Source organism: Protobothrops mucrosquamatus, unplaced genomic scaffold (assembly GCF_001527695.2).
Source record: "Protobothrops mucrosquamatus isolate PMUCROS unplaced genomic scaffold, P.Mucros_1.0 scaffold1674, whole genome shotgun sequence".
In the NCBI taxonomy this organism is placed as follows: Eukaryota; Metazoa; Chordata; class Lepidosauria; order Squamata; family Viperidae; genus Protobothrops; species Protobothrops mucrosquamatus.
Genome location: NW_015387830.1, coordinates 40,692 through 64,642, shown reverse-complemented (window position 1 = coordinate 64,642; position 23,951 = coordinate 40,692). Strand labels below are relative to the sequence as shown.

The 23,951-nt window shown below is 36.3% G+C and overlaps 2 protein-coding genes across 2 annotated transcripts in view; both read right to left on the bottom strand.

Moving 5' to 3' along the window:
• Positions 1-382: 382 nt before the first annotated feature.
• Positions 383-3,687, bottom strand: FAM124B (family with sequence similarity 124 member B). Its single transcript, XM_015822770.1, has 2 exons — positions 2,956-3,687; positions 383-1,039 (listed from the first exon to the last, which is right to left on the bottom strand). Exons 1-2 carry the CDS (start codon positions 3,685-3,687, stop codon positions 383-385), a joined length of 1,389 nt encoding a protein of 462 aa, XP_015678256.1.
• A 12,714-nt stretch (positions 3,688-16,401) lies between these two features.
• The window catches only part of CUL3 (cullin 3), a 47,969-nt gene continuing 40,419 nt past the window's right edge, over positions 16,402-23,951 (bottom strand). The window contains exons 11-16 of the mRNA XM_015822771.2: positions 22,445-22,569; positions 21,836-21,932; positions 20,574-20,708; positions 19,461-19,647; positions 18,578-18,723; positions 16,402-17,701 (exon numbers count right to left, since the gene is read on the bottom strand). Of these exons, the coding sequence (XP_015678257.1) occupies positions 17,570-17,701; positions 18,578-18,723; positions 19,461-19,647; positions 20,574-20,708; positions 21,836-21,932; positions 22,445-22,569 (822 nt within the window). The 3' untranslated portion in view covers positions 16,402-17,569. The remainder of the gene's footprint in view (positions 17,702-18,577; positions 18,724-19,460; positions 19,648-20,573; positions 20,709-21,835; positions 21,933-22,444; positions 22,570-23,951) is intronic.

The following is a 23,951-nucleotide window of genomic DNA, read 5'->3' as shown; positions in this document are numbered from 1 at the left end:
CACTGTTTTCATCATCCCAACTTGACGCCTCCCAAATTTCTTTTAGCTTTCCTAGATTTCGGTTTTTCTCCTAGATTTTTAGTGAATTTCTGTAAGTTTATGTGGTGCATTAAAATGAATGGCTTCTTCCAATCTATTGAACAATGTTCTCCAGTACGTGAAATTTCTATTGCAAAATTCTTCCTCTTCTTTTCCCCCAAGTTCTAACTTTAATCCATAAACATTTTTTGCTCTTTTGACAACAACTTTTGTAAACCTTTCTTTGTCGTTCTAATATAAAAAGGTAGCATACACTGGCAGATTATTTATATAGAAGCATAGATCAATTGTACTTTCTGATATTCCAAAAATAAGGCAGTAAAAGACACATAGAAGTTTTAAATCATATAAAAAACTCTTCCTCATCTTTCTTATTCCCATCACTTGCTCCTGATGTGCTCAGCTGAAAATGATTAAATCCTGATCTTTTATTCATTTCAGCAATATGCAAAGACAATAGAGAGTTCCTGCCCTCAGAACCCAAACCTGTTTCCATAAATGAACTGCTTGGTGCCTGGGACTGAAGAAGTTCTTTTTGTAAGTCCTTTGAAAATCTGTTTAGGGGAGAGTTATTAGCACATGTGAAAGGTACTACTCTCTTGCCTGTGTCAACATTAGTCTCTTCTTCCTCCTCTGTTTTGTTCTGGGATAGCCAGAGCTCATGGCTGGAATGTCTCAATTTAGTGCCCAGGTTCATTGGGGAAGGGCCTAGATCTTGCAAAGAAGAATGTACTATATTATACAAACTGGAGGAAGAATTAAAGCTGCTTTGTGAAGGACTGAAAAGACTTGTAGGAGTTTGCACCATCCTCCTTGCAGATTTGTTTTTATTTTTCATGGCTCGAAGAGTCCGGTTTTTCTGCTGAACAGCAGTTCTGGGAGTCATTACACTGGAACATAAATCACAGCGGTAATGGAGAGACACTTTCTCGTCAGTGCTGCTGCGCCAATTAGGAGGTAGAGACTGAGTTCCATTGTGCTTTGAGCCTGTGCTTTGAACCTGTAGACAAAAAAATAAATTAACTGCACCTTGACAATAGTAATAAAGTCAGATCTACACCTGATCCTATAAAACCATCAACCACAAATCAGTAATTAAAGAGTTCTACTAAGGACATAGGTAAGGAAAACACATTCCTAGCTTTGAATGGAATTGGGCAGAGGAAGTGGGACAGCAGTGGGAATAATTAAGCAAGCACTGAAAAGATGTAACATCCCTTATACCAAATCAAAGGATAAATTGTTACCCTAAAATGTTCTATTGACCAATTCTATTTTTATTGGTCTACTTGTTTATAATGCTAATGATAATTTTTTACAAGGCCTGTAATTCCAGGCATTCACTTTACATGTCATTGGATTAACCATAAACCTGCTGAAGTCCAGGTGGTTTTTTTTGAAGGATTTTGTCTGTCTTTTAATAACTGCAAAATAAGACAGAATTTTAAAAGATTTAATTCATATATAATTGCAAAGAACATTAATATTTTGTGATTGCAAATCAGCTGCAACCTTCAGAAAGTTTGGCTTTGAATGCTTTCCAAACTCATAACCACATGCAATTTAAATGGACATACCATCTGTAAGTCTTCAGAGGAATCACACCAGGATTTCTGGAAGACATTCTTGCTTCAACACTTCAAATATGGTTAATCAATCAATAATCAATCAATGGGACAAAGTGGTTTCTTATTCCAATGAACAAAATGCCTCTACAATCACTTTGTACAGCCATACCAAATATCAAATAAATATATATCTGAAGAATAATCTTCCATAGATCCCCAAAAATTGTCTTGCATGTATCCAAATTTGCAGCCAAAATGTTGGAGATGTGGTAATTTAGACGCAACTTATTATCATATTTGGTGGACATGTAGGGATGTAAAGGCTTTTTGGATTAAGATTTGGTGGAATATTCAACAGATTTTTAAGAAAAAGATAAAATTTACACCACAATTATTTTTATTGGGTATTATGGAAAATTTGGATCCTAAAGAAATGAATCTGATGTTGTATTGTATAACAGCAGCAAGATTACTGATTGCTCAAAACTGGAAGAAAGAGGTATTACCGACTATGGATGATTGGAGATTGAAGGTGTCATATTTTGCAGAAATGGCAAAAATTTCCGCATACTTGAAGAATCAATCTCAAGAAAAATTTATTTCGGTATGGAGAAGATGGATAGATTATATGAAGAGAAAGTATGAAGTGATTAATTATCATATAGCTTTTGAATAAATATTTTTTTTCTAATATTTTTTATATATTTAATATAATTTATATATATATATTATATTCAAGTTTATTATTGTATATTAGAGTTAAAGTATGCTAATTTTGTTTGTATTATGAATGGATAGCTTAATTTAGACTTGGGATGTTATGTATTTATCCCTGTACTCAGTTCTGGGAAGTCCGGGGGGGAGGGGGGAAGGGGATGAAGGGGTAGAATTATATAAAATTTGGTGTATTTATAAATATAATGTAAATGTTTGTCTTTAAGAAGAGGAGATGATCGGCTAGTACTCCTAAACTGCATCCGAGGTGGTGGAAAAGAAGGTGATGGGATGTGTAGGATAGTTGGAAAGGAGGAAAGAGGAGAGGTCATGGTCAAGAGGGGGAGGAAGGAAGAGGAAAGTAGGTAGGAAGGTTGAGGGAGTGTGGATGCAGGGGGGGGAGCGCCTATTATTTCTGAATATCTAATGAGTAGGTTTTTTATGTGTTTGTTTTTCTAATGAAATGCACCATATTTGTATTACTTGTTCATATGTTCATTTGAAAAAAATAATAAATTTTTTTAAAAAATCTGTGAAAATAGCAGTATCAGCTATTGCATAGTGTCCATGCTAAGGACAATTCAAAAGTTCTACCATCGTGTCTTTTGGTATCTATTGCAGTGACAACAAGTACCTGCAGCAGGATCTTATTTCCTTCATAGTCTTCCGTTTGCCACCTAGTATTGCTGATTGGGACACAGGGATTGGGCAAAAGTGGAACCAGCTGTCCAATTTCATGCACTTTGAACTGTAATACTGAAGATTCCTTCAGGTCAACACTCATCCCCAAAGGCAGCTGCTTCAAGCAGAGCTGAACCACGAGGCTCTGTGTTGTGTACAGTAGGAAAGCACAGAAGCTGCTTTTTTGGACAGATGCTTCTTTCTGCAGGATTGTCTCATAAAGTCTTACTGCATCCTCATAATTATCAAAGCTACAATAGAGAGTGACACGCAGGATTTCCATGCCATAGTGAACTTGTCTCAGGCCCCATACCGGCATATGCTCATCCAGTCCATAAAAGTCCTGATGATCAAGGACATGGAGGGATAGCTTCCTGCTGGGACACTCAATGTGGATAGGTTGCCAAGGTGGATGTTGAAAGAAGTCATGTACCTGGAAAAACCGTTCTTCTCCAAAGTCCTCATGCAAAAAAAGGAGAACAGAAGTACTAGGAAACCTGGAACTCTTTTGGCGATATGTCTCATAATACTTAATGGGAGAAGGGCATTCTGAGACAAGAAAGAGGCGAACGTCCAGGCAGATCCATTTTTGAAGTTGATCAAGAACTTGTTGCAAGTGTATTGCATGTCCAGTGTTGGCAAGCAGGTGCACAGTCATCCTCATGGAATCTCCTCTCACATCCATTGCACTGTGACCTTCAGATACAAGTAGTAACATAATCAGTGCTTTATCGATTATAAGATCGTACTTGTACAACAGCCATGTTAAAAAGAATAAAACCCACTCTTCCCAGCTAATTCTCATTTAAGCAATTCTCTAAGCCAGTGTTTCTCAACCTTGACAATTTTAAGGCATGTGGACTTCAACTCCCAGAATTCCACAGCCAGCATTGCTGGCTGTGGAATTCTGGGAGTTGAAGTCCACATGCCTTAAAATTGTCAAGGTTGAGAAACACTGCTCTAAGCTTTACAAATGTCTGTACAATGCAGACCTACAATTTCATCTTGATTTATTATTTGTATATTAGATCTGAAATTCAAGTAGTGGAAAGAAGGAAAATACAGTAAAGTCTCTTATCCTTTAAATCAAGCAAGAGCTCAATATACTATACAATTTCATGCTTTCAAATGCCCTGCATCCTTCTTCAAATTCTTTCAGGGTTGTGCATTTACATCTGGAAAAAAGTTGGGTTAAATTATCAGAATTTTAGGGAGGATAAAAAGATATCTCTGCCTATATTATATAAATAATCAAGTGAAATCTTGTCGTTTCAGAAAAATAATTAACTTGCCTGGATCCTGCCATCATCTTATGTAAATACAAGATGTTTGCATTTTAAAGGTTCAGATTTTTTCCTCCATCTGTGTGTGCATGCCCATTTTACAAAGGCAGCAATCTTCCTGTGACAACACCCTTCCTGGGCTTGTGCTGATAAACCATTCCTTTAATAGAAGAAAGGAAATTGGACAATTGCAGAGAGTCAAAGTGAATACCAAAGATAACAGGAAGAATGGCAGTCAGGAAAGACAAGACGTGAAGGAAACAGATTCTAAATGCCAGTTTGATAACTGCTGCTCCTTACAATGCCAGTTGGCTCTGCTCCAGTTATTCCAGAGACTCATTTTCTCACACTAAAGAGTTGAACGTATCTGGCTTCTGAAGAGGTTTGTGACCTAGTTACCAGCTCGTGGATTTGGGATCAACCTTGAAAATGCCAAACACTCTGATATATTTCAGAACAAATAGCTGCTTTTGAGCAGCTGAAACAAAACCACCAATGGACTAGGTAGTTCCAAATCATGGGAAGTGGTCATCAACCATATGAGCAAGTATTTAAATAATGCAGAATAACAGAATTCATAGGGATCTTGGATGTCTATGGAGATTCTCAGTCATCTAATTCATGATTGTCCCCAAGATGCTTTTTCAAAAGATCTTGGAGGTCTTCCAGTCCAATCCCCTGTTCAAGCAGGAAACTCTATACCATTTCAGACAAATGGTTTTCCAATCTCTTCTTTAAAACCTCCAGTGTTGGAGCACCCACAACTTCTGGAGGTAAGTCATTCCTTAGACAAAAACACACTGATAGGAAACATAGCTTGTCCACAGTAAAGTTTAAAAAAGAGCTCAATTTCCATAACATTAATACTGTTTTAAAACTGTTTATTTCCTACCAGTAATAGTCATCTCTCATTCAGAATTTCTCCTCTGTTCTTGTCCTAAACTATAGTTTCCTTGCTAAACTATAGTTTCAGAAGTCATATCACAAAGTCATTTGCAAAGTCATTTTTAATGTTCTTAAATAATCAAACGCTTTCCTTGCATTGTATTATTAGAATCACTTGGAAAAAATAAACATGACACATGGATAGCAAATCCAGTTTAATTTTAAAGGACCATATCTGGCTTTTAAAATGAAAAATTCCTGGATATTACAGCAAGCATGAATGAAGATGTAAATCAAATAATATATGCACATGATCCAGGACTGTATTTTAGTTAAATTATCTATAATTGATCCTTATCCAAGATGGGATAATTCTAAAGGATTTTTTTTAATACCACCACCCAATTCTAGAGTCATGTAGCTTAATAGGTTTTTATAATCACCAAGAAATCTCAGTGGCACATAAAATCAGTGGTTTAAGTATCTGTTAAACCAACAATGGGTAATCCATAGAGGTTCTATGTTATGATTGTTGGAGCTTAAGCAAACAGTGGACAAGTTTTGTTTCTGTCTTTTTCTATCTCGTTTCCACTATGCTGCAGGGTAAGTAAGTTGGTCTTGCCAGAGGTAGAAACTGTTTCCTTCTAGAGGACTTTAAAAATTTAGCTGAGGACAATACTCTGTGTTAAGTTAATGAATTAAAAATAATAATGGATAAGAAATTTGGGTTCTCTCAAAAATTCTGCATGTCCTGCAGTAATTTCAAAGTGACTTTTCTCTCAAAAAATTATATTCCCCACTTGTAAATTAAATAGAGCAAAAGGGATGTATTTCAATACCCCTCTTCTCAAAATTAGAATTGTAATTTTATATGTTGTATTTTGTTTTACTATAACAAGAATCATCAGTGGCATAGATCCAATCTTCCAAATTTTTTAGAAGCAAGTAAATTATATTACTGTATCAAATTCTCTTCCTAAGCTGCAAAGGACATACAAAGAGTTGTTTTGCTCATAATTCTGCTTTGATAATGTATTTTACCATGTATTTTTCAGACCAGTCTGGAGAGCTTTGAAACAGAAAGAGAAATCATGCTATACAACAATTATTTTATTACCCTTAATTATCACCTGCTTTCTGTTTTCCTGAATAACTTTCTCATGTGGGTGTATGCTAGTGCTCTATCTAACTGAAAACTCTAATTATCCCATGAATATATATTGCATGGAGTTTCCTTTATTTTACTAGCAATTATTCAGTTTCCTTTATTTTACTAGCAATTATTCAGCAATTATTCAGGAGAAGACATTCTCCTAATGTCTTCATGCTTCATATAACAAAAAAACAAAACAAAAACCCACATCCCTATTTGGCTGAGAATGATGAAAATAGTAGTCTACTTTTTTTTTTTAGGAGAAGAATATCCTAGGTGGGGAGAAGCTGCTGTGGCTTTTAGTAAAGTGTATTTTTTCACTTGTCACAATTTCTATTGCCAGGGAGTTCTTAAAAGCATTAAACATCCTTTGTGTGTTTTTTCAATATTCAATTCTATTTAGAGGAAAGTACATACATAAACAGTAGAAGTTACTTTGATTTCTCACATTATTTACACTTGTTATCTTTGCCATCAGATTTCTTAACTAGTTGCTTCAAAAAATATCTTGTTCAAAGAACTGCAGTACTTGCAGACTAGTAGATAATTAAGAAGTGAAATAAATACAAGACACCTTTTTTTCTAAATTAAATTTTAAAATATTTTAAAAAGAATTATTGTACCTTTTGAGCAGTACTATTTAAGTTCAGTCTTTTATTCATGCTCTTATTTATGGTCTTATTTGTGCAGAAACTGAAAAAGCTGGAATATTCTCTTCCCTTTTACTCATCATACAATCACATTGCTGCAATCTATAGTTTATGCAAAATAATTTAATTGGATATTTTGTCCAATTAAATAGTCAATACTCTAAGAAGAGCTATGCACAGTACCAGCTCCATATTGGTACTCCAGCAGTCAGGGATTTGCTAAAATCACAGCTGTACCAACATACAGCTTTTGTATTTTAAAGTCAACCAGGAAATGGTGAAAAAAAACCAGGATTAGATTTCCCAAAGATTTTTTTTAAAAAAGGATGTGATCTCTATCGTTTTGTTTTCAAAGTATTCTTTATGCCCCAGAATTGGGTTGCATCCCATTTTATGACCTTTTTTCACAATTGTTAAATGAATTACTCCAGTTGTTAGGTGAATCATGCAATTGTTAAGTGAATCTGGCTTTCCCCATTGACTTGGCTTGTCAGAAGCCATCTGGGGAAGGTTACAAATGCTGATCATGACCGACCCCAGAACAGTGCAACTGTCATAAATACATGCCATTTGCCAAGTGTCTGAATTTTGATCATGTGACCGTGGGAATGCTGCAACAGTCGTAACTGTGAAAACCAATCATAAATCGCTTTTTTTCAGTGCCATTGTAACTTCAAATAGTCAATGGTTGCAAATTGAGCACTACCTGTAAGCAGTGTTTTTGTAAAAAAAAAAAAAAAAAAAAAAGTGCCGGAACTCACACACATTATACAACCCGCCTTGCCTACCCTACAAGGTTCCATCCAAAAAAGGTGCTGGAACTCCGTTCTGAGCGTTCTATGACAAAAAAAGCCCTGCCTGTAAGCATAAACATAGTATCCCCTTCATGGTTTTGTTTTTTTTTTAGCAAAAAAGCTGGCTAGCAATTATAACAGGTTCCTTACAATAACTTTTGCATGTTCCTCATTCTGTATTTCTTTTAAGCCATCCAGACTTGTCAGGAGTCAAATGGCCTCTAAACTGTCAAATTAATACTTAAATTTTCTCAAATGCAAACCTTCATTGGTTTTCTCTCCAGTAAATTGATTTTCCACATCTATAAATTAGAAAAGAGGGGAAAAAAGGAATGTGTACAAATTGATGAAAAGAAAACAGATATACCTAAATGGTTTCTCCAGGAGAGGATGATAGTTTAGACAAGCCTTTGATCTGCTCATACACTATTTCTTTACAACTAGACAGACTGATAACTGTAATAATAATAATAATAATAATAATAATAATAATAATAATAATAATAATAATAAAGTTGGAAGGGACCCTGGAGGTCATCTAGTCCAACCCCCCTGCTCACTGTCCTTACCGCTTTTCAACTTCATTTAAAACGTACCGATTACTTTATGTTACTCTTCCTCAGCCTGGTATCCTGGCAAGAGCGTTGGACTCCAACTTTTAGCCCACCAAACCAAAAAATAGCTGTCGGACGCGGCTGGCTGGGAATTATGGGCTTTTGTAACCCAAGGCATCGGGAAAGGCCGCATGTCGGAGGAAAGCCGTCTTACACCGTCTTTCGTAATTGAAAAGTTATTGAAAGTTGTTGGGCGGCGGGGGGGGGGTGGAATGAAGGGGGGGGCGCAGAAAAGAGACGAACGAAACTTGGGGAAAGAAAGGAAGCGGCTGCCAGGCTAACGCCACTCGCGGACACCTCGTCTCGTCGGTCCCGCTCCGGCCGGTTCTGCCCAGCGAAGGGCAGCGGTTACATCCCGGACGGCGACGGGGAGAATTTAAAAAGAAAAAGAAAAGAAAAAAAAAAGCGGCGCTGTCGGTGCTGCCTAGACTACCCAACAACAAGACGCCCCCGCGAACAGCGTCCTACCTTCGCCAGCAGCCCCTCGCCCGCTCCACGCAGCCTCTACGCCGGGGAAAGCATCGCGGGGCATCTTCGGAGGCTCGCCCGACGCCTCCGCCAACAAGTGGAAGGGAGACGCTGCCCTCGCGCGCCCGTCCGCTCTGCCGGCCCGCCTCTTCTGGGCGTCGCGCAGGGGTGGTCCACGCTGGAGGCTTTTTTCCCCGCGAGGCTGCTTGTCAAGGTGACGTCCGAGAGGGGCGAAGGGAAGGCCCGGACAGACTCAGGCCCTTGGCGTCTCGAGGGGAAGTTGGGAGAGGGCAGTTGCCCGGCGCTTGGCGTTGCTTTGGCGTGCTATGCGAAGCCGGGCGTTTCGATTGGTGGTTTTAGCACAGGGGTAGTCAACCTTGGCTCTTTTATGACTCGTGGACTTCAACTCCCAGAATTCCTGAGCCAGCTGAGCTGGCTCAGGAATTCTGGGAGTTGAAGTCCACGAGTCATAAAAGAGCCAAGGTTGACTACCCCTGTAATTTAGCATGTTGAAGGTAGCCAGCCAATTGTGGTTTATTTCCCGGTTAAGCACGATGTGGGGACACAGCCTTTCCGTGTTATGGGTGTGAAACCACTTCTGGTGGCCCGGTCCCAAACAATAGGCTGAAATTAGGTTTTGATAAACAGCTTTTTTCTGTTGCCTTTTCTCTGGTCTTGACTTTTCAGGTTAAAGTGAAATACTAATTGGGAAAATTAATCGGTTTTATTGATAGCTCTTCTCAGAAGAAGCCTATGAACTCTAGAAAACAATAGACTCGGTTATAAAATGTCCACATAAAATGATTTCTGCGGTCACTAATAGGTAACTCAGCTGAGGGGAAAAATGAAAACTAAAGATGGTGTGAGTAAAGTCGTGCCCGCCATCTGAGGAACTCTTAATGATGAAAGGTTCTGGCAAAAGGTTCTTTTGCCTGTCTCACGACAAGAGGCAGACACTGGGAGTAGCATAGCACAGCTTAGCAAAACGGAAGATGGACATTCTCTGAGTAGAGTCCAAGTCAGGCCTGCACAACCTGCAGCCCTCAAGCAGCCTTGAGCTGTCCTCCCTCATTTTGTAAAGTCAATAAATTCACTGCTGCCACTGCTGTGTTTCTGATCCTCCCCTTGTCACTCATCAAACAGCTGATACCAAGATATTCCTTTAAGTCAGTGGTTCTCAACCTTTTTAATGCCGCGACCCCAACCGGTCGTCAGTCGAGGACTAAACCGGTTGTAAGTCGAGGACTAAACCGGTCGTAAGTCGAGGACTAAACCGGCCGTAAGTCGAGGACTACCCAACCGGTCGTAAGTCGAGGACTTTCCCTGCCCGGGAGTGCCGCGCATGCGTGGTTCCGCCCCCTGCGCCGGCCGAGGCGTAGCTGGCAAGCGGCAGAGACGGAGCAGGCCGACCACCAGCTGGCCCAGCCCAAGGGAGGTAAGGCACCTGCCGGAAAAGGGGGGAAAAATGGACCAAAAAAATGGTGGACAAAAAAATGGCGGACAGCCTTGCTTGGCGACCCCCATGAAATGGTCGATCGACCCCAAATGGGGTCCCGACCCACAGGTTGAGAACCACTGCTTTAAGTCCACCGTGGTTTTTAATTTCTCAACATGGCTCTTTCCCCTTTAACAAGTTGAACAGCCTGCTCTAAACTTTCCGAACCAAGGATTGCATTTAGCCTTTGAATGGTATGCAAGTAGTCCCATTAGTGGATAGCCCAACAAATTTCATTTAAGTCTCAGGAACTTGGGAGGTCTCTCACACCAAACCCAAAACTTTCAGGGGTTGTGTATGATCTTCTACCCCAGATTAGGCAACCTGCCCTAGAACAATCCATTTGAAAACTAAGCTTTCTTATTTGTAAGAGCTTCATTACAATTGTCATATATACTGCAGAGTCCTTCTCACATTTTATTGTTCATTTACAGTTTTTTTATCCATATAATTTCCACCAATGTGTTTGAAATATATTTTATGAAAGTTCTGTTTGTGCTATTTCAGATATGGCAACCAAGTGATATTATCAAAGCCTTGAGTAATGTACCTTGCACATGTAGATTTCTCCAAAAAGAATTAAGTCTCTGCTTTCAGTAGTTTTAGTTTATATTAAGTTGTAAAACTGTTTACATTTAATGGACATTTAATGTTACAGGCCCCTACTTTATCATAATGTTGGATTACGTGAAAATTAAAGGGCCAAAGTTTCATAAAGATTTGGAATGGTAGAGATATGTGCCATCATTAGAAAAGTAACAACTTTATACCTTGTTCCTAGAATTTCTGGACTTACTTAGCTGACCCTGGCTAAATCCACATCATATGCTTTCTTATGGTTAAACTAATAATGGATTTAGTGAAGTACTCCACTTTTCTACATACAAATCATCCATAAGTTAATCAAACTGGCTGGATTCATATTACATTTGCCTCCAACACTGGAAGTTTTTAAGAAGAGACTGGACAACCATTTGTCTGAAATGATATATAGTTTCCTGCCTGAGCAGGGGGTTGGACTAGAAGACCTCCAAAGTGCCTTCAACTTATTATTATTATTATTATTATTATTATTATTATTATTATTATTATTATTATTATTATTATTGTTGTTGTTGTTGTTGTTGTTGTTGTTGTTGTTGTTGTTGTTTTGTTGTTGTTACATTCAAGACTAAAATGTGGCTACTGTGGTGTGGGAGACAGAATATTGGGTTATTAGTGGTTTTAATCTTTCATATCCTAAATCACACCAATTTATTTATTACTTATTTTTATCCTGCCTTTATTCAACCAGAATAAACAAAGCAAACTTTTTCTGAGCATGCATTTTTGTTATCAGTTATATTCAGCTTTAAGAACAATGCAATATGTTATTACAACTTAAAATGAAAGCAAATTAGGACTGAAATATTGCTATTATTGGATCAATTTACATTTAAACCCAAACAATCTTTCTCATACATACAAACACCAATACGCAAAAACAAATAATTAAAATTAAGCAGTTCAAGTGTTTTATTTTGCCTCCCGAATCCAAAACTTTCAGAGTGTACTCCTGTCTTAGACTACAGAAAACTCAATATTCAGTTTGTGCTTTGCCCTCTTATAAGATCCTTGGGGGAGGATGAGTTACATTCTACCTATATTACTTTTGCACACTAACAATGGTATACATACTACTGTTTCTTTTATAGTGTGCTATTGATTAAAAACAATTGATACACAGTTTGGTCTTTTACAAATCCCCATAGTTTTATGACTAGAGGAAATTGTGAGAAGGCACATTTTTGCCAATTTTTATCATCACGTTGTAGTCAACTCCTGCATGGAAGGATGGACTTTCTGAGGATCTGTCCCTAACATGGTCTTTGGTCTTCCAGTGGTGCACTTATTGCCACTGCAACTGAGTCAATACACCTTGCTGCTGGGCATCCCCTTCTTCTCTCTCCACCTTTCATAGCATTAGAGCAGTCTTCAGAGAGCTTGGTATTTGCGTAAATAGGATAAACAAAAGTGCATCCAGTGAGAACTTTGGGTTGATTTGATCAATTTTCAGTTTGGTTTCTTAACTGTCCAAGGTATTCTCTTCAACATCAAAGTTCAAAAACATTCATACTCTTCCTTTCAAAGTTCAACTTGTCCTCCTGGTTGATTCATTCTTCTCCAGATGAACTATTCGATAAAATTAAGAATCTCTAGAATATGGCATGTATATGTGGCATTGGAAAATGAAAACGAGAATAAAACCCTTCATTTCCAGTTTTCCTCTGGAGTCAATGATGATTCCCTTCATTAATGGAGGGAAGCCTTCATCTTCACAAAGCACTATGCCTAGATCCAGTGCAAGGATTTTCAGTTATCTGTTAAGAAACAATACATACATTGTATAATTCTTTCTCAAATAGTTGTTTCTCGCATTCATAATCATGTGTTGAGTGCTTTACAAAGCAAAGTTAAAAATAACTCTGTTCCATAGGCTGTTTTCCTGTCTTCCATGGAAAAATATTTTATTTTCAGCTATAAAATTTTAATTTATTTACTCTCCAGGTGAAATTCTTGGAATTTCGTAATTAGAGACCATAGTGGTGTAATATTCTGGGAATTAATGTACCAACAGGTATTAATGGCATCAGTTGGCAAAACTGAGAATAAGATTTTGAAAATGGTTGGGAAAACAGACTGTGCAAACATGACATTATTTGTTAAAACATTTTCCCCAAGTGTTTGAATAAATTTATGAATGTTGAGTTGTTGAATCAACTTATTACATGTAGAAAAATCCTTTTTCAGATTTAGAAGTTTGGGGGATAAACTAAAAATCCCAGTACCAATGAATAGCAGAAAAATAGTTGCTTTGACATAAGGCCCAAAGCACTTCTTTCAAATTATTTGTAAAACATGGAGCCCCTTATAGAATAAATCTTCAAATCCAATGTCCCCTTTTTTGGAACATATAAATGCATTAGAACTTACCTTTGTATAGAGCCGCATCGTTTAAATAGTTAATTAAAATGCAGATTAAATTAAAATATGAAAATTGCAGTATATTTTAAAAAACTGTAAGAAACTATTATTTCGCCTCTTATTGGAAAAGGTAGACTCATAAGGAGTCTACCTTTAATTTTTGCTTTCAGAACAATTTTATATAAATGCGTTTGGGGGTGTATGTGTCCAAATTAATAGGCCACTTATATTTAATCAAGTTGCTGGAAGGGTTAAGGTTGGGGAAGGTTGCTTAAAAGCAGTTAGAAAGTGAGAAATTCTGCCTACTGTTAGGTTAAATATCTCATTTGTTTTATTAATAGATGGTAAACAATTGTTTGCTAGGAGTTCCTGGTGGCTTTCCCATTGAGTTTCTTTGTGGAAAGCTGCCAGGAATACCTTCCTTACCTCCCTCTAAATTTCTCCTGCAAGCTTTCCATAAAGTAACTGGGGAAGCGGATAGGAATTCAGGAGAGAGTCATGGCTCCCAGATTCTGTAAGTTAGCCTATTTGAGGTACCTTGGTTTAAAAATTATTGTCCAATGATGCACTGTTTTACCTAGTTAAAGATCATGATAGAAGTTTTAGTAGTAAATACTAAATACTAATACTGTGCAAAAGTGTTAGGGAATTGTGCAAAAATACTATAAATTAAGAATGCTTTCAGAAATAAAAGTGTTAATAGTTTATTTTTATCGATTAACAAAATGGAAAGAAAACAGAAGAGAAATCCAAATCAAATCAATATATGGTTTGACTACCCTTTGCCTTCAAAACAGTATCAATTCTTACACTTGCACACTAGTACAAAGTCAGGGATTTTGTAGGATTAGTCAGGTGTATGATTAACCAATTATACCAAGCACATGTTAATGATCATCAGTTTCATATATAGGTTGCAACGCAGTCATTAACTGAAACAGAAACAGATATGTAGGAGGCTTAACACTGGGTGAGGAACAACCAAACTTTGCTACTAAGGTGAGATTGTGGAGGTTAGTTTCATGTCACAGGTCTTACAGCATGGCAAAACTGAGCACAGAAACAAGATAAAAGGTAGTTTATATCCTGCATCAGCAAGGTCTCTCCCAGGCAAAGATTTCAAAGCAGACTGGGGTTTCAAGATGTTTGTTCAAGCTCTTTCAAAGAAGCACAAAGGAACAAGCAATGTTGAGGACCGTAGACAGTGGTTGGCCAAGGAAATTTAATGCAACAGATGAAAGACACCACAATGCTTACTTTTCTTCGACATCAGAAGATGTCCAGCAGTGCCATCAGCACAGAATTGGTGAAAGCCAGTGGGACCCAGGTACCCTTATCTGCTATCTGGAGAAGTCTGGCCAGAAGTCGTCTTCATGGAATAACTGTGGGCAAAAAGCCCTACCTCCAATGAGGAAACAAAGCTAAGCAACTCAAGTACGCATGAAAACATAGGAACTGGGTTACAGGAAAATGGCATCAAGTGCTCTGGATTGATGAGTCAAAATTTGAAATATTTGGCTGTAGCAGGAGGTATTTTGTTCACCAAAGAGATGGAGAGCAGTATAATGAGTGTCTGTAGGCAACAGTAATGCATGGAGATTCCTTGCAAGTTTGGGGCTGCATTTTTGCCAATGGAGTTGGAGATTAATTAAAATCAATGTCCTCAATGCTAAGAAATACAGGCAGATACTTATCCATCATACCATACTATCAGGGAGGCATATGATTGGCCCCAAATTTATTCTACAGCAGGACAGCATCCCCAAACATATAGTCATTATCATTAAGATCTTCAGTGTAAAAAAGAACAAGAAGTCCTGGAATGGTTTGGCCCCCACAAAGCCGATCTCAACATCATTGATGTTGAGATCGGGATTACATGAAGAGACCGAAGGATATGAGGCAGCCTACACCCACAGATCTGTGGTTAGCTCTCCAAGATGTTTGGAACAACCCTGAAAGAACCTTGTCAAGTTCCTTCAAAAACTGTGTGCAAGTGTACCTAGAAGAATTGATAGTGTTTTGAAGGTAAAGAGTTGTCACACCAAATATTGATTCAATTTGGATTTCTCTTCTGTTCATTTATTTTCCACTTTAATTGATAAAAATAAACTATTAACACTTCTATTTCTGAAAGCATTCTTAATTTACAGCATTTTTGCACAACTTCCTAAAACTTTTGCACAGTACTGTAGATAATAGTCCACACGTCTTCAGAGACGTGTATATGAATTCTGTGACAAAGGGGGAAGTCTCCATAGTTTTATATAAAGTTCTGATGTTTTTCATGTGATGATAAGAATGCAGCATTGGCCACCACTTTGAGGTCAGCTGTAAGTCTCCTTGTTCAGTATCCTCATAATTTCAAATGGTCACTGAATGAATGGTCATTAACCAACAATTACCTACACATATATTTTTTAAAAAATAATATTCTCAATAAAAACAATCACACAATATCAAAAAAACAATTAAGTACACATTAACTGGTCTAATCAACGTTCTTAACATTAGCAACCCCAACTGCAAGAATGTTGCCTATAGTTCTGTTACAGTATTTCATATTGCAGACAATAACTCAAAATGATCCCCATAGCAGGGGAAAAAAAGAAAGGAAAAACAAATCTTTTACATAGTCAGGGAAAAACATTAATTACTAATAGCAACCCTACAATGCAAAACCAGGCTTACCACCTTTTATCTGCCTAAGCAGACTGTAAATATTCAGTACTGAAAAAAAAAATCTCTTATACAAATGTACAAATAAAGTACAGCAATAACGCATAAAAGCTCAATGAGAACTTCAATTGTACAGGTTGAAACAGAATTCAACCAGTTCCCTTTCCTGTACATGCTATACATTTATTTTTTTTTAAAAAAAATGTTATTCTGTTACATCTGAATACTATTTATGAACTTAAGCTAAAATTAAATTGATCAGCAGCACTTCACAATTTGTGCACAAAAAGAATCTTTGTGAACTCATTGCTATAAAACTAGGTTGTACAGTACAGGAGCTACATAAAAATTCATTTGGTATCAGATTACACAGTAAAATGCTATTGAATTTTTTTTTAAAAAATCAAATCTTAAAAGCTTTAGTAGTAGTCAAAACTTCATCCTTACCCACCTTGAGAAGGAGAAAGTACTTGGTGCAAGAACTGGAGATTTAATAAGATGAAAGTAACAATATTTATTGCATTTTAAGATTGCATTTTAAAACAGTAAAATTAATAGTGCACAGTGGCTTCACTTGAACTTCCTGAAAAATGAGAAATTAAAAAGGCGTAAAATCCCCTTCTACCTCATGAACAGAGCATAGGTTAATGTGCTTCTCCAAAGGGCAGTATTTGGTTTAATAAATTGCCATCCCTGTGCTCTAATATATTTGAATTAGTGCTCTGTGTATACTAAATCCATTTATTTTAAATTTGTTTTGTCTACATTGAGTGAAATAAAAACATAGCTCTGTACAATCCACTATGAGCAGTGAATACAACAGCAAAAATATCATACAGTTTATACAGACTAATGTTTTCCCATTTCTCCTATAAAGGAATCAGAACAAATCAAATTAGTATGCAACTTAATTTGAAAGATCTCAAAGGACAAAAGGGAAGGCCAAATATTACAGCCCATAATGTGCCGAAAAAGGGTTCTTGCTCGTATTAACTTCAATATGAATGAGTGCAGGTGGAAAGGAAAACCATGCCAAAATTGGGCTTTTATAAATTTACCAAACAGTAAATTAAACATTGTTCTTTAAAGAAATGTCCAAAACAGAGTAGTATTTTTGGAAATCCAATCTTACCATCGTGTGTTTTTCTTGTAACCCAACGTATACAATGCACAAAGTGCTAAGCAACACTATAGAAAACACATTTACATCAACACTGAAGATTCAGGGAAATGAAATTCCAACAATTTTATTTTTTTTAATGAGCTGTATTTTCTAAATTTGTTTTTATTTTTTTTCCTGTTTTCATACAGTATTGAAAACAAAAACGCGGCACATTCACATTTTCCCGAGGAAACTGTAAGGATGATCTCTACAGGGATAAATGCTGAGAAGCTTGAAGCTCAATCATTTTGATGTTGAAAAACTTTCTGAAGAAGTAAAGGCTTGATCTGACTGGTCTAGAACATGTATTGTAATTTAATAGAAGATATGGTCGTCTTAATATTTAATGATTTTTAAAAGAACTTCTCAGTTCATGCGAAGAATATAGTCCAAGAATAAATCATAGTTGTGGAACACGTTTTATGCTACGTAAGTGTATACTTTGCGGTCCTCAGGTGTTCGTGCCAAATATTCTCGCTCAATAAGTCCTTCAATACGCTTTTTAATAACAACTGGACTTGGGAGGAATCGTGCCTTCAGTTGTTGAGTTACCTGGAACAGAAGGTAAAGTGTTTTAATATCATTTATACTAGCAAGTAAGCAGACCCAGATATGATTTTGTGTGAAAAGCAAGACATGTAGGATGCATTTTCGATTATTGATACTTTCACAAATTTCATAAACTGAAAAACTAATTCTGTATTTTCGGGGTCCTTTGTAAACATCACTGAATATAAACAAATACACGGCAGCTGAAGGTAGGACTATTTCTAAGCAGGTGGAAACACTGGGTTTGGAAGGTAATCAGAGAAGAACATGCTAGTATTTGAATAACAGGGCAATAAATTAAAGTCAAAAACATCCAAAAATGTAGTGATGGCAAACAACCTCACCACTTGTTGTCCAAAAAATTGCAAGACGGTATCCACACAGTGAAATTTATATGAGACATATTTACTTTTTTTCTCTCCATGTCGGCTGTAACTATGTCTAGGAAAGGCAAGCCTGCTTTCATTTATACATGCTATGTTACATCAAAATTAGACTGACTATACACCATATGGAAGCTAGTGTTTCCACAGCCAATTCAGGGGGCTGGTTTTGAGACTGAAGTGGCCTGGGTCTAGATTATTTCCTTCCAGAAAAAAGGTGTCAGTGTAAGTTTTTTAAAACAAGGATCACTAGCTTTGGTGGGATGAACTACTTTTATGGTTATTATTAAGATTATAAACTGGGGCTAGAACTAGAGCACCATCCAATCCTACAGAGGTCCTTCCTCAGGGATATGTGCCTAACTCCATTTGTGAAAACAAAACTCACTTTAATTGGAATTTTCATGATTCTTACAACTGTGAAACTTTAATTTCAAATTGTTCAGAAACTTAAAACATATTTTAATTTTAATGTTTCATTGGTTAATTAAATTACCTCTGCTACTAGCACATTATGTTGCATCTTCTTTCTAGATTTCATTATCCGCACTATAGCAGCCTCTATCTCATGCTTTCTGTCATCATCTACTTTCTGTCTCGTTTCTTTTCTTTCGGGGTCTGATTCTCCTTGTTTGGCAGCAACTGAAAAAATAGAATAGACACCCACAATTAAAATAAAAGTAGCATTTTTAAAAAATAGTAATCAGTCCTTGAAAATAAAGCCAAGTCAAAGTGATCCAGTAGTGTAATAATGAAACTTGCTTGATTTTCATTCCTTAAACAAGGTGAGGTTCTTACGTTCTTCCCAGATAAAATTCCCAGCATCTTTAATTGATTATGTAACCTTTAATTGATTATGTACTGTCTTTTAGCAATATCTGGAAGGCATGAGAATACCTTTAAAAGAAGACTGATGCTCGTCATGAAGTTTCAATATACAATAAAATACTTTAATGAGAGACATTTTGTTTAAGTTTCCTGGCTCAATATATTAACAGACAAAAATAGACAAAAGGAGAAATCCTCCTAAGGAATTTGAAAGAATGATTGGACAGAGAATTATCTGAGTATAAAATCACAGAGATCTAACTGATAAATAACAAAGTGAATCAAACGTGACTGGATCCAGAAATATGAGAATGAAAACCTTTAGATTTGGCGATTTCAGTAGAATGTCTAAGAGATACTATCAATTCAAAAAAGGAGCATGATGTTAGAATGGAAAATAAACTAAGAATCTTTTTTTTGGGACAAGACAGTAAACTATTTGAAATCAATGGAGAAGCCAGAGAAGAGGAGCTATGATGAAGGGAGTGAGAGAGAGAGCAATCAGGAATCAATAAATAGTGAAATTGACATCTAGGTGAAAGTGAACATACCTGTTTGAATCTTGACTCTGTGCAGTTTGGATGTGAATTGATCATTCACTGTAAATATATGTCCATTTTCTATTTCTTTTGATTTTGGCTCCTTTGTAAGAACCCGTTGTGTTGGTTTTCCACATGCGAGGGACTGCAGCGCTCGTACAAGCTCTCTTTCAGGAATATCTGTCTCTTGTTGTATCTCCTACATCAAATTGAATAAAGATTTTGTACACAGCAAGGCAAATTTTAAAAAAAGAGTCGTTGGGGGACTACAGTTCAATTTCCTGACCAGAGGTCACAAAAGAGAATCTGTGTTATGATGTCACCAAAAGAGCGTTATGCAAACGTCAGCCTGTGTTTGGCATTTTTAAGGGACTTAATACTGGGAGAGAAGCTGAAGGTGAAGAGTGAAAATTGAAAAAAAAAATCTCTTTAGAGGTTTAAGATTCTCATTCCCACTGTTATTAAAAAAAACTAACACCCACTCAAAACTGGGCACTTAGTGGTTGAATTTATGTGGTGTGAACTTAAGATATGGGCTGACCAATTAAGATATTGGGGAGTTGTACAGGCAGTCCTCAACTTACAACAGTTTGTTTAGTGACCGTTCAGAGTTATAATGGCACTGAAAGAAGTGACTTATGACCATTGCAGCATCCCCATTGTCACATTATTTACATTTGGATGCTTGACAACTGGTTCGTATTTATGACGGTTGCAGTGTCATGTGATCACCTTTTGCGATTTTCTCACAAGCAAAGTCAATGGGGAAGCCAGATTCACTTAACAACCATGTTATTAATTTAACAACTGCTGTGATTCACTTAACAAATGTAGCAAGAAAAGTCATAAAACGGGGCAAAACTCACAACAAATTTTTCAATTAGGAACATAAATTCTGGGCACAATTGTAGTCGTAAGTTGAGGACTACCTGCATGCAGTCTGTAGGTTGTCCATTCCGTACAAGGGTAGGGTATATTCTCTAACACAGAGAGTAATACCAATTCTTAGTAAGATTAATCAGTGTTCTAGGTATTACATGTGGGAATTCACATGATACGTGAAAATAAAAGCATTTTCAAAAGACAGCTGAAAGTATACAGTTAACAAAGAATTATAGCTCATACCTCAAAAGTGTATTTTTCTCTGTTGTTAAAAAGCATGAGTATTGTCATCTGGAAAGTAGAGACTTGCAATATATGCTTCCGTGTATTAGAACCAGTTACTTGAGCACCTCCTACACCAACCTCTGAACCATCTTCCTGTTTTAAAACAAAAAAAAAATCCAAGTCATTCTAGAAACATTTTCATTTACTTAGTGATTAAGTATTTAGTGTACTTACTAAAAAGTTTAAGTTGTTAGATGCTTTTCATTTAAAGATATTTATCTTTGTTTTCTTGTCACAGGACTTAAATTATTTTGTGCATTTAATGATTTGCTAATTTTTTTAACAAGCTATTGGAAGATCGTAGTTACCAGTGTATCTTTTCAAAAACTTTTCAAACTGTAACTGGAAGCATGAAATGCAAAAACATCTGTCTATTAAGCCAAACCATAGTTCATTGACAAAGAATGTAATCTGTGGAACGACCATAGCAAAAAACACTTTATTTCTTTTTTGTTTTAGCTAATGATGTCTTGCGTGTCTTTGGATGATTTTGAGAAAAGAGCAGAAACAAAGCACAAATAAGCCAGAGAGTCACAAATAAACCATATGTCATCACAGTGCTGCTATTAGTAAGTTTCCAACAGATCATACTGTCAGGCTGTGCCTTGTTACTCTGAATCAAACTAGAAATATACAATTTACAGCTGTGACCATTAAAATGCTATTTGTGGATCCTGGAATGCTGTAAAATCCTGGAATGCTGTAAAATTACACTATGAAAATTATGAAATTGTGGGTACTCTTTAAGCAGAGACTGGACAACAATTTGTCTGAAATGGTATAGGGTTTCCTGCTTGAGCAGGGGGGGTTGGACTGGAAGACCTTCAACGTCCCTTCCAACTATGTTATTCTGTGGCGAATGATAAACATTATTTTAAAATAAAGTCAAACAAGATGGGCAGGTCAAGCCTGGAAAAAATAACGTATCTGAGACTATGAAACCACCGTATGTATGCAAGTTTACCTAATATACATTTAAAAATATATTTCATATATGCATTTTTATTATTTTAATGAGTATGTTCATGTTTATGTCAATTATTTCTTAATGATGCACTTTTGTATCCATTTTTTGCTTAAAGCACATATAAAATTTGTACAGTGGCTATTCTGAAAAATAATTGAATGCCAAAATAATTTTTTTTTTGAAAAGTACAAATACAGTAAACTGTCATTAAAATATGACTTAGACCACACTATTTATAAGCAAAGGCACTTACTTTTTTTACAGGACCATAGAAGGTGGCATTAAGATCTGCAGAACCCATGTGATGTTGGAGTGTTAGCTGCCGTCCACTATGTTTGGCTAAATAAAATCTACAAAATTCAAGAGAATCAACCAACAGTTGCCTAAATTGTATTGTGAATTTCCAACAAAAAGATTTTTGATGTCCATATAAAATTTTTTATTAAACATATTTATTTGTTTATTTATTATTTATTACAAAACATTAATGATTTAAAAAAACAGATATAAGCAAAATTCCTTCAAAAATATAGTTCAAAAGTTATGTTATCTTAAATGTTTCATATTAATTATAATCTTATAATTGTGAACCAATCAGAGTCCGCATATGTAAGATAGGCAGATACACAAATCTAATAAAGAAGAACCTATTAAAACAACTGCATGTAATCCAAATAATGTTTCTAAGTTTTAAATGCCTACATGTTGTTTTTTCCCTCCCAAAAAATCTTGCAATAATCCAATACTGTTGGAACAGTAACTTTTGGAATACCTAGTATGGATGCAGAATAATTTCACACATAAATGCACACAAACATTTGGGCATTAACTACTTTTTAAAACAAGTAAATAAATTTCTTACCTCCTAAATATTTCAAAAGCATGCCTGGGGGCTGGGGGAATGTTGCACTTTGGTGTGGCCGACTGAGTGGGCCAGTAACCCGTTGTGAGAACCCGCACTGTCAGATCAACACCGCCTAGTGAGACCTATAAAAATAAAGGCAAACAATGTATTGTATTCTCTTATAATTTCACTCTTTCAATATTCAATTTATTTTATATATTTTTAAGAATTTATATTCCTACTTTTTATTATACTGGCCCATTACTTATCAAATTTATACAGCCACCCATCTGATCAGAAATAACTGTATTTTACATCATAATTTAAAATATGAAATGATGCTGAAAGAAACATTCTATTAAAGATAGGGAACTGAAAAATCAATTTGATCAGATTAATATACCCCAAACATTGGGACTGTAACTGTAAAAGTTTAAATCTAAGATCACATTGTAGCTTTCAGAACTAATAGCCATTCTTAAGAGTTTCCCATACAGGTAATCCTTGATTTATGATCACAATTAAGCCTGGAATTTTAGTTGAAAGTCAATGAGGTTGAGTCACTATGTGACTGGATTTGATTTTATCATAGTTGTTAAGTTAATCACAGCAGTTTTTTTGCTGGAAAACAACAAAAAAAGTTGCAATCCATGATCACATGATGCTGCAACCAATTGTAAATATGAGCCAGTTGCCAATGTCTGAAATGTGATCATGTTGAGTGCGGGAGTGGTGCATTTGTCATAATTTTGAGGACAGGTTATTAAGTAACTTTTTTTTCAACTTTTTCATCATAACTTCAAATGGTCATTAAGCGTCTAGTCATAAACTGAGGACTACCTGTATATTGTTCTTAACTTTCCATGCAATTTTGTCCAAAGTTTACCACCAGTAATAACCACTGACCATTAGCTAAATCCCATCTGTTCATAATGAGAATAACTATTATGTATGAAAGCTAGACTTTCCAAGTTCACAAATAGCATACTTTAAATGCTGATAGAAACAACAGAAAAAATTGAATATAAGGATGTGCAAAACATTATGCATATGATCTATTTTGTGAAAGGAACAACTGGTTTTGAGTGGTTCATCTTCAAAGTGAAACATGTACATAGTGGGTATTTTGTCCATATGTGAAACAAAATAGAGTTGTTCTGTCCCAGAAGTAGTTTGGGGCAGAAGGAATAGGGAGAAATGCAAGTAGCTGATGGGAAGGAGGGAAAGTTCAGGGTAACTGGGCCAGTGGGAAATGACACACACAAATAACTGCTAAAAAGAGAAAGGGAGCAATATACAAAGAGTCCTCAACTTACGACCACAATCGAGACCAAAACTTCTGTTGCTAAGTGAGATATTTGTTAAGTACGTTTTGCTCCATTTATGACCTTTTTTGGCACAATTGCTAAGTGAATCACTGCAATTGTTAAGTTAGTAACACAGTTGCTACATGAATCTGGCTTCCCCAATAGCTGTGCTGGTCAGAAGGTCGCAAATGGATGATCACATGACTCTGGGACACTGC

Excerpts from the sequence above, each read along its gene's own strand:
- FAM124B (XM_015822770.1), bottom strand. The coding sequence starts at position 3,687 with ATGGATGTGAGAGGAGATTCCATGAGGATGACTGTGCACCTGCTTGCC. Across the intron at positions 1,040-2,955 it reads GAAATAAGATCCTGCTGCAG|GTTCAAAGCACAGGCTCAAA; the intron begins GTACTTGTTGTC and ends TTTTGTCTACAG.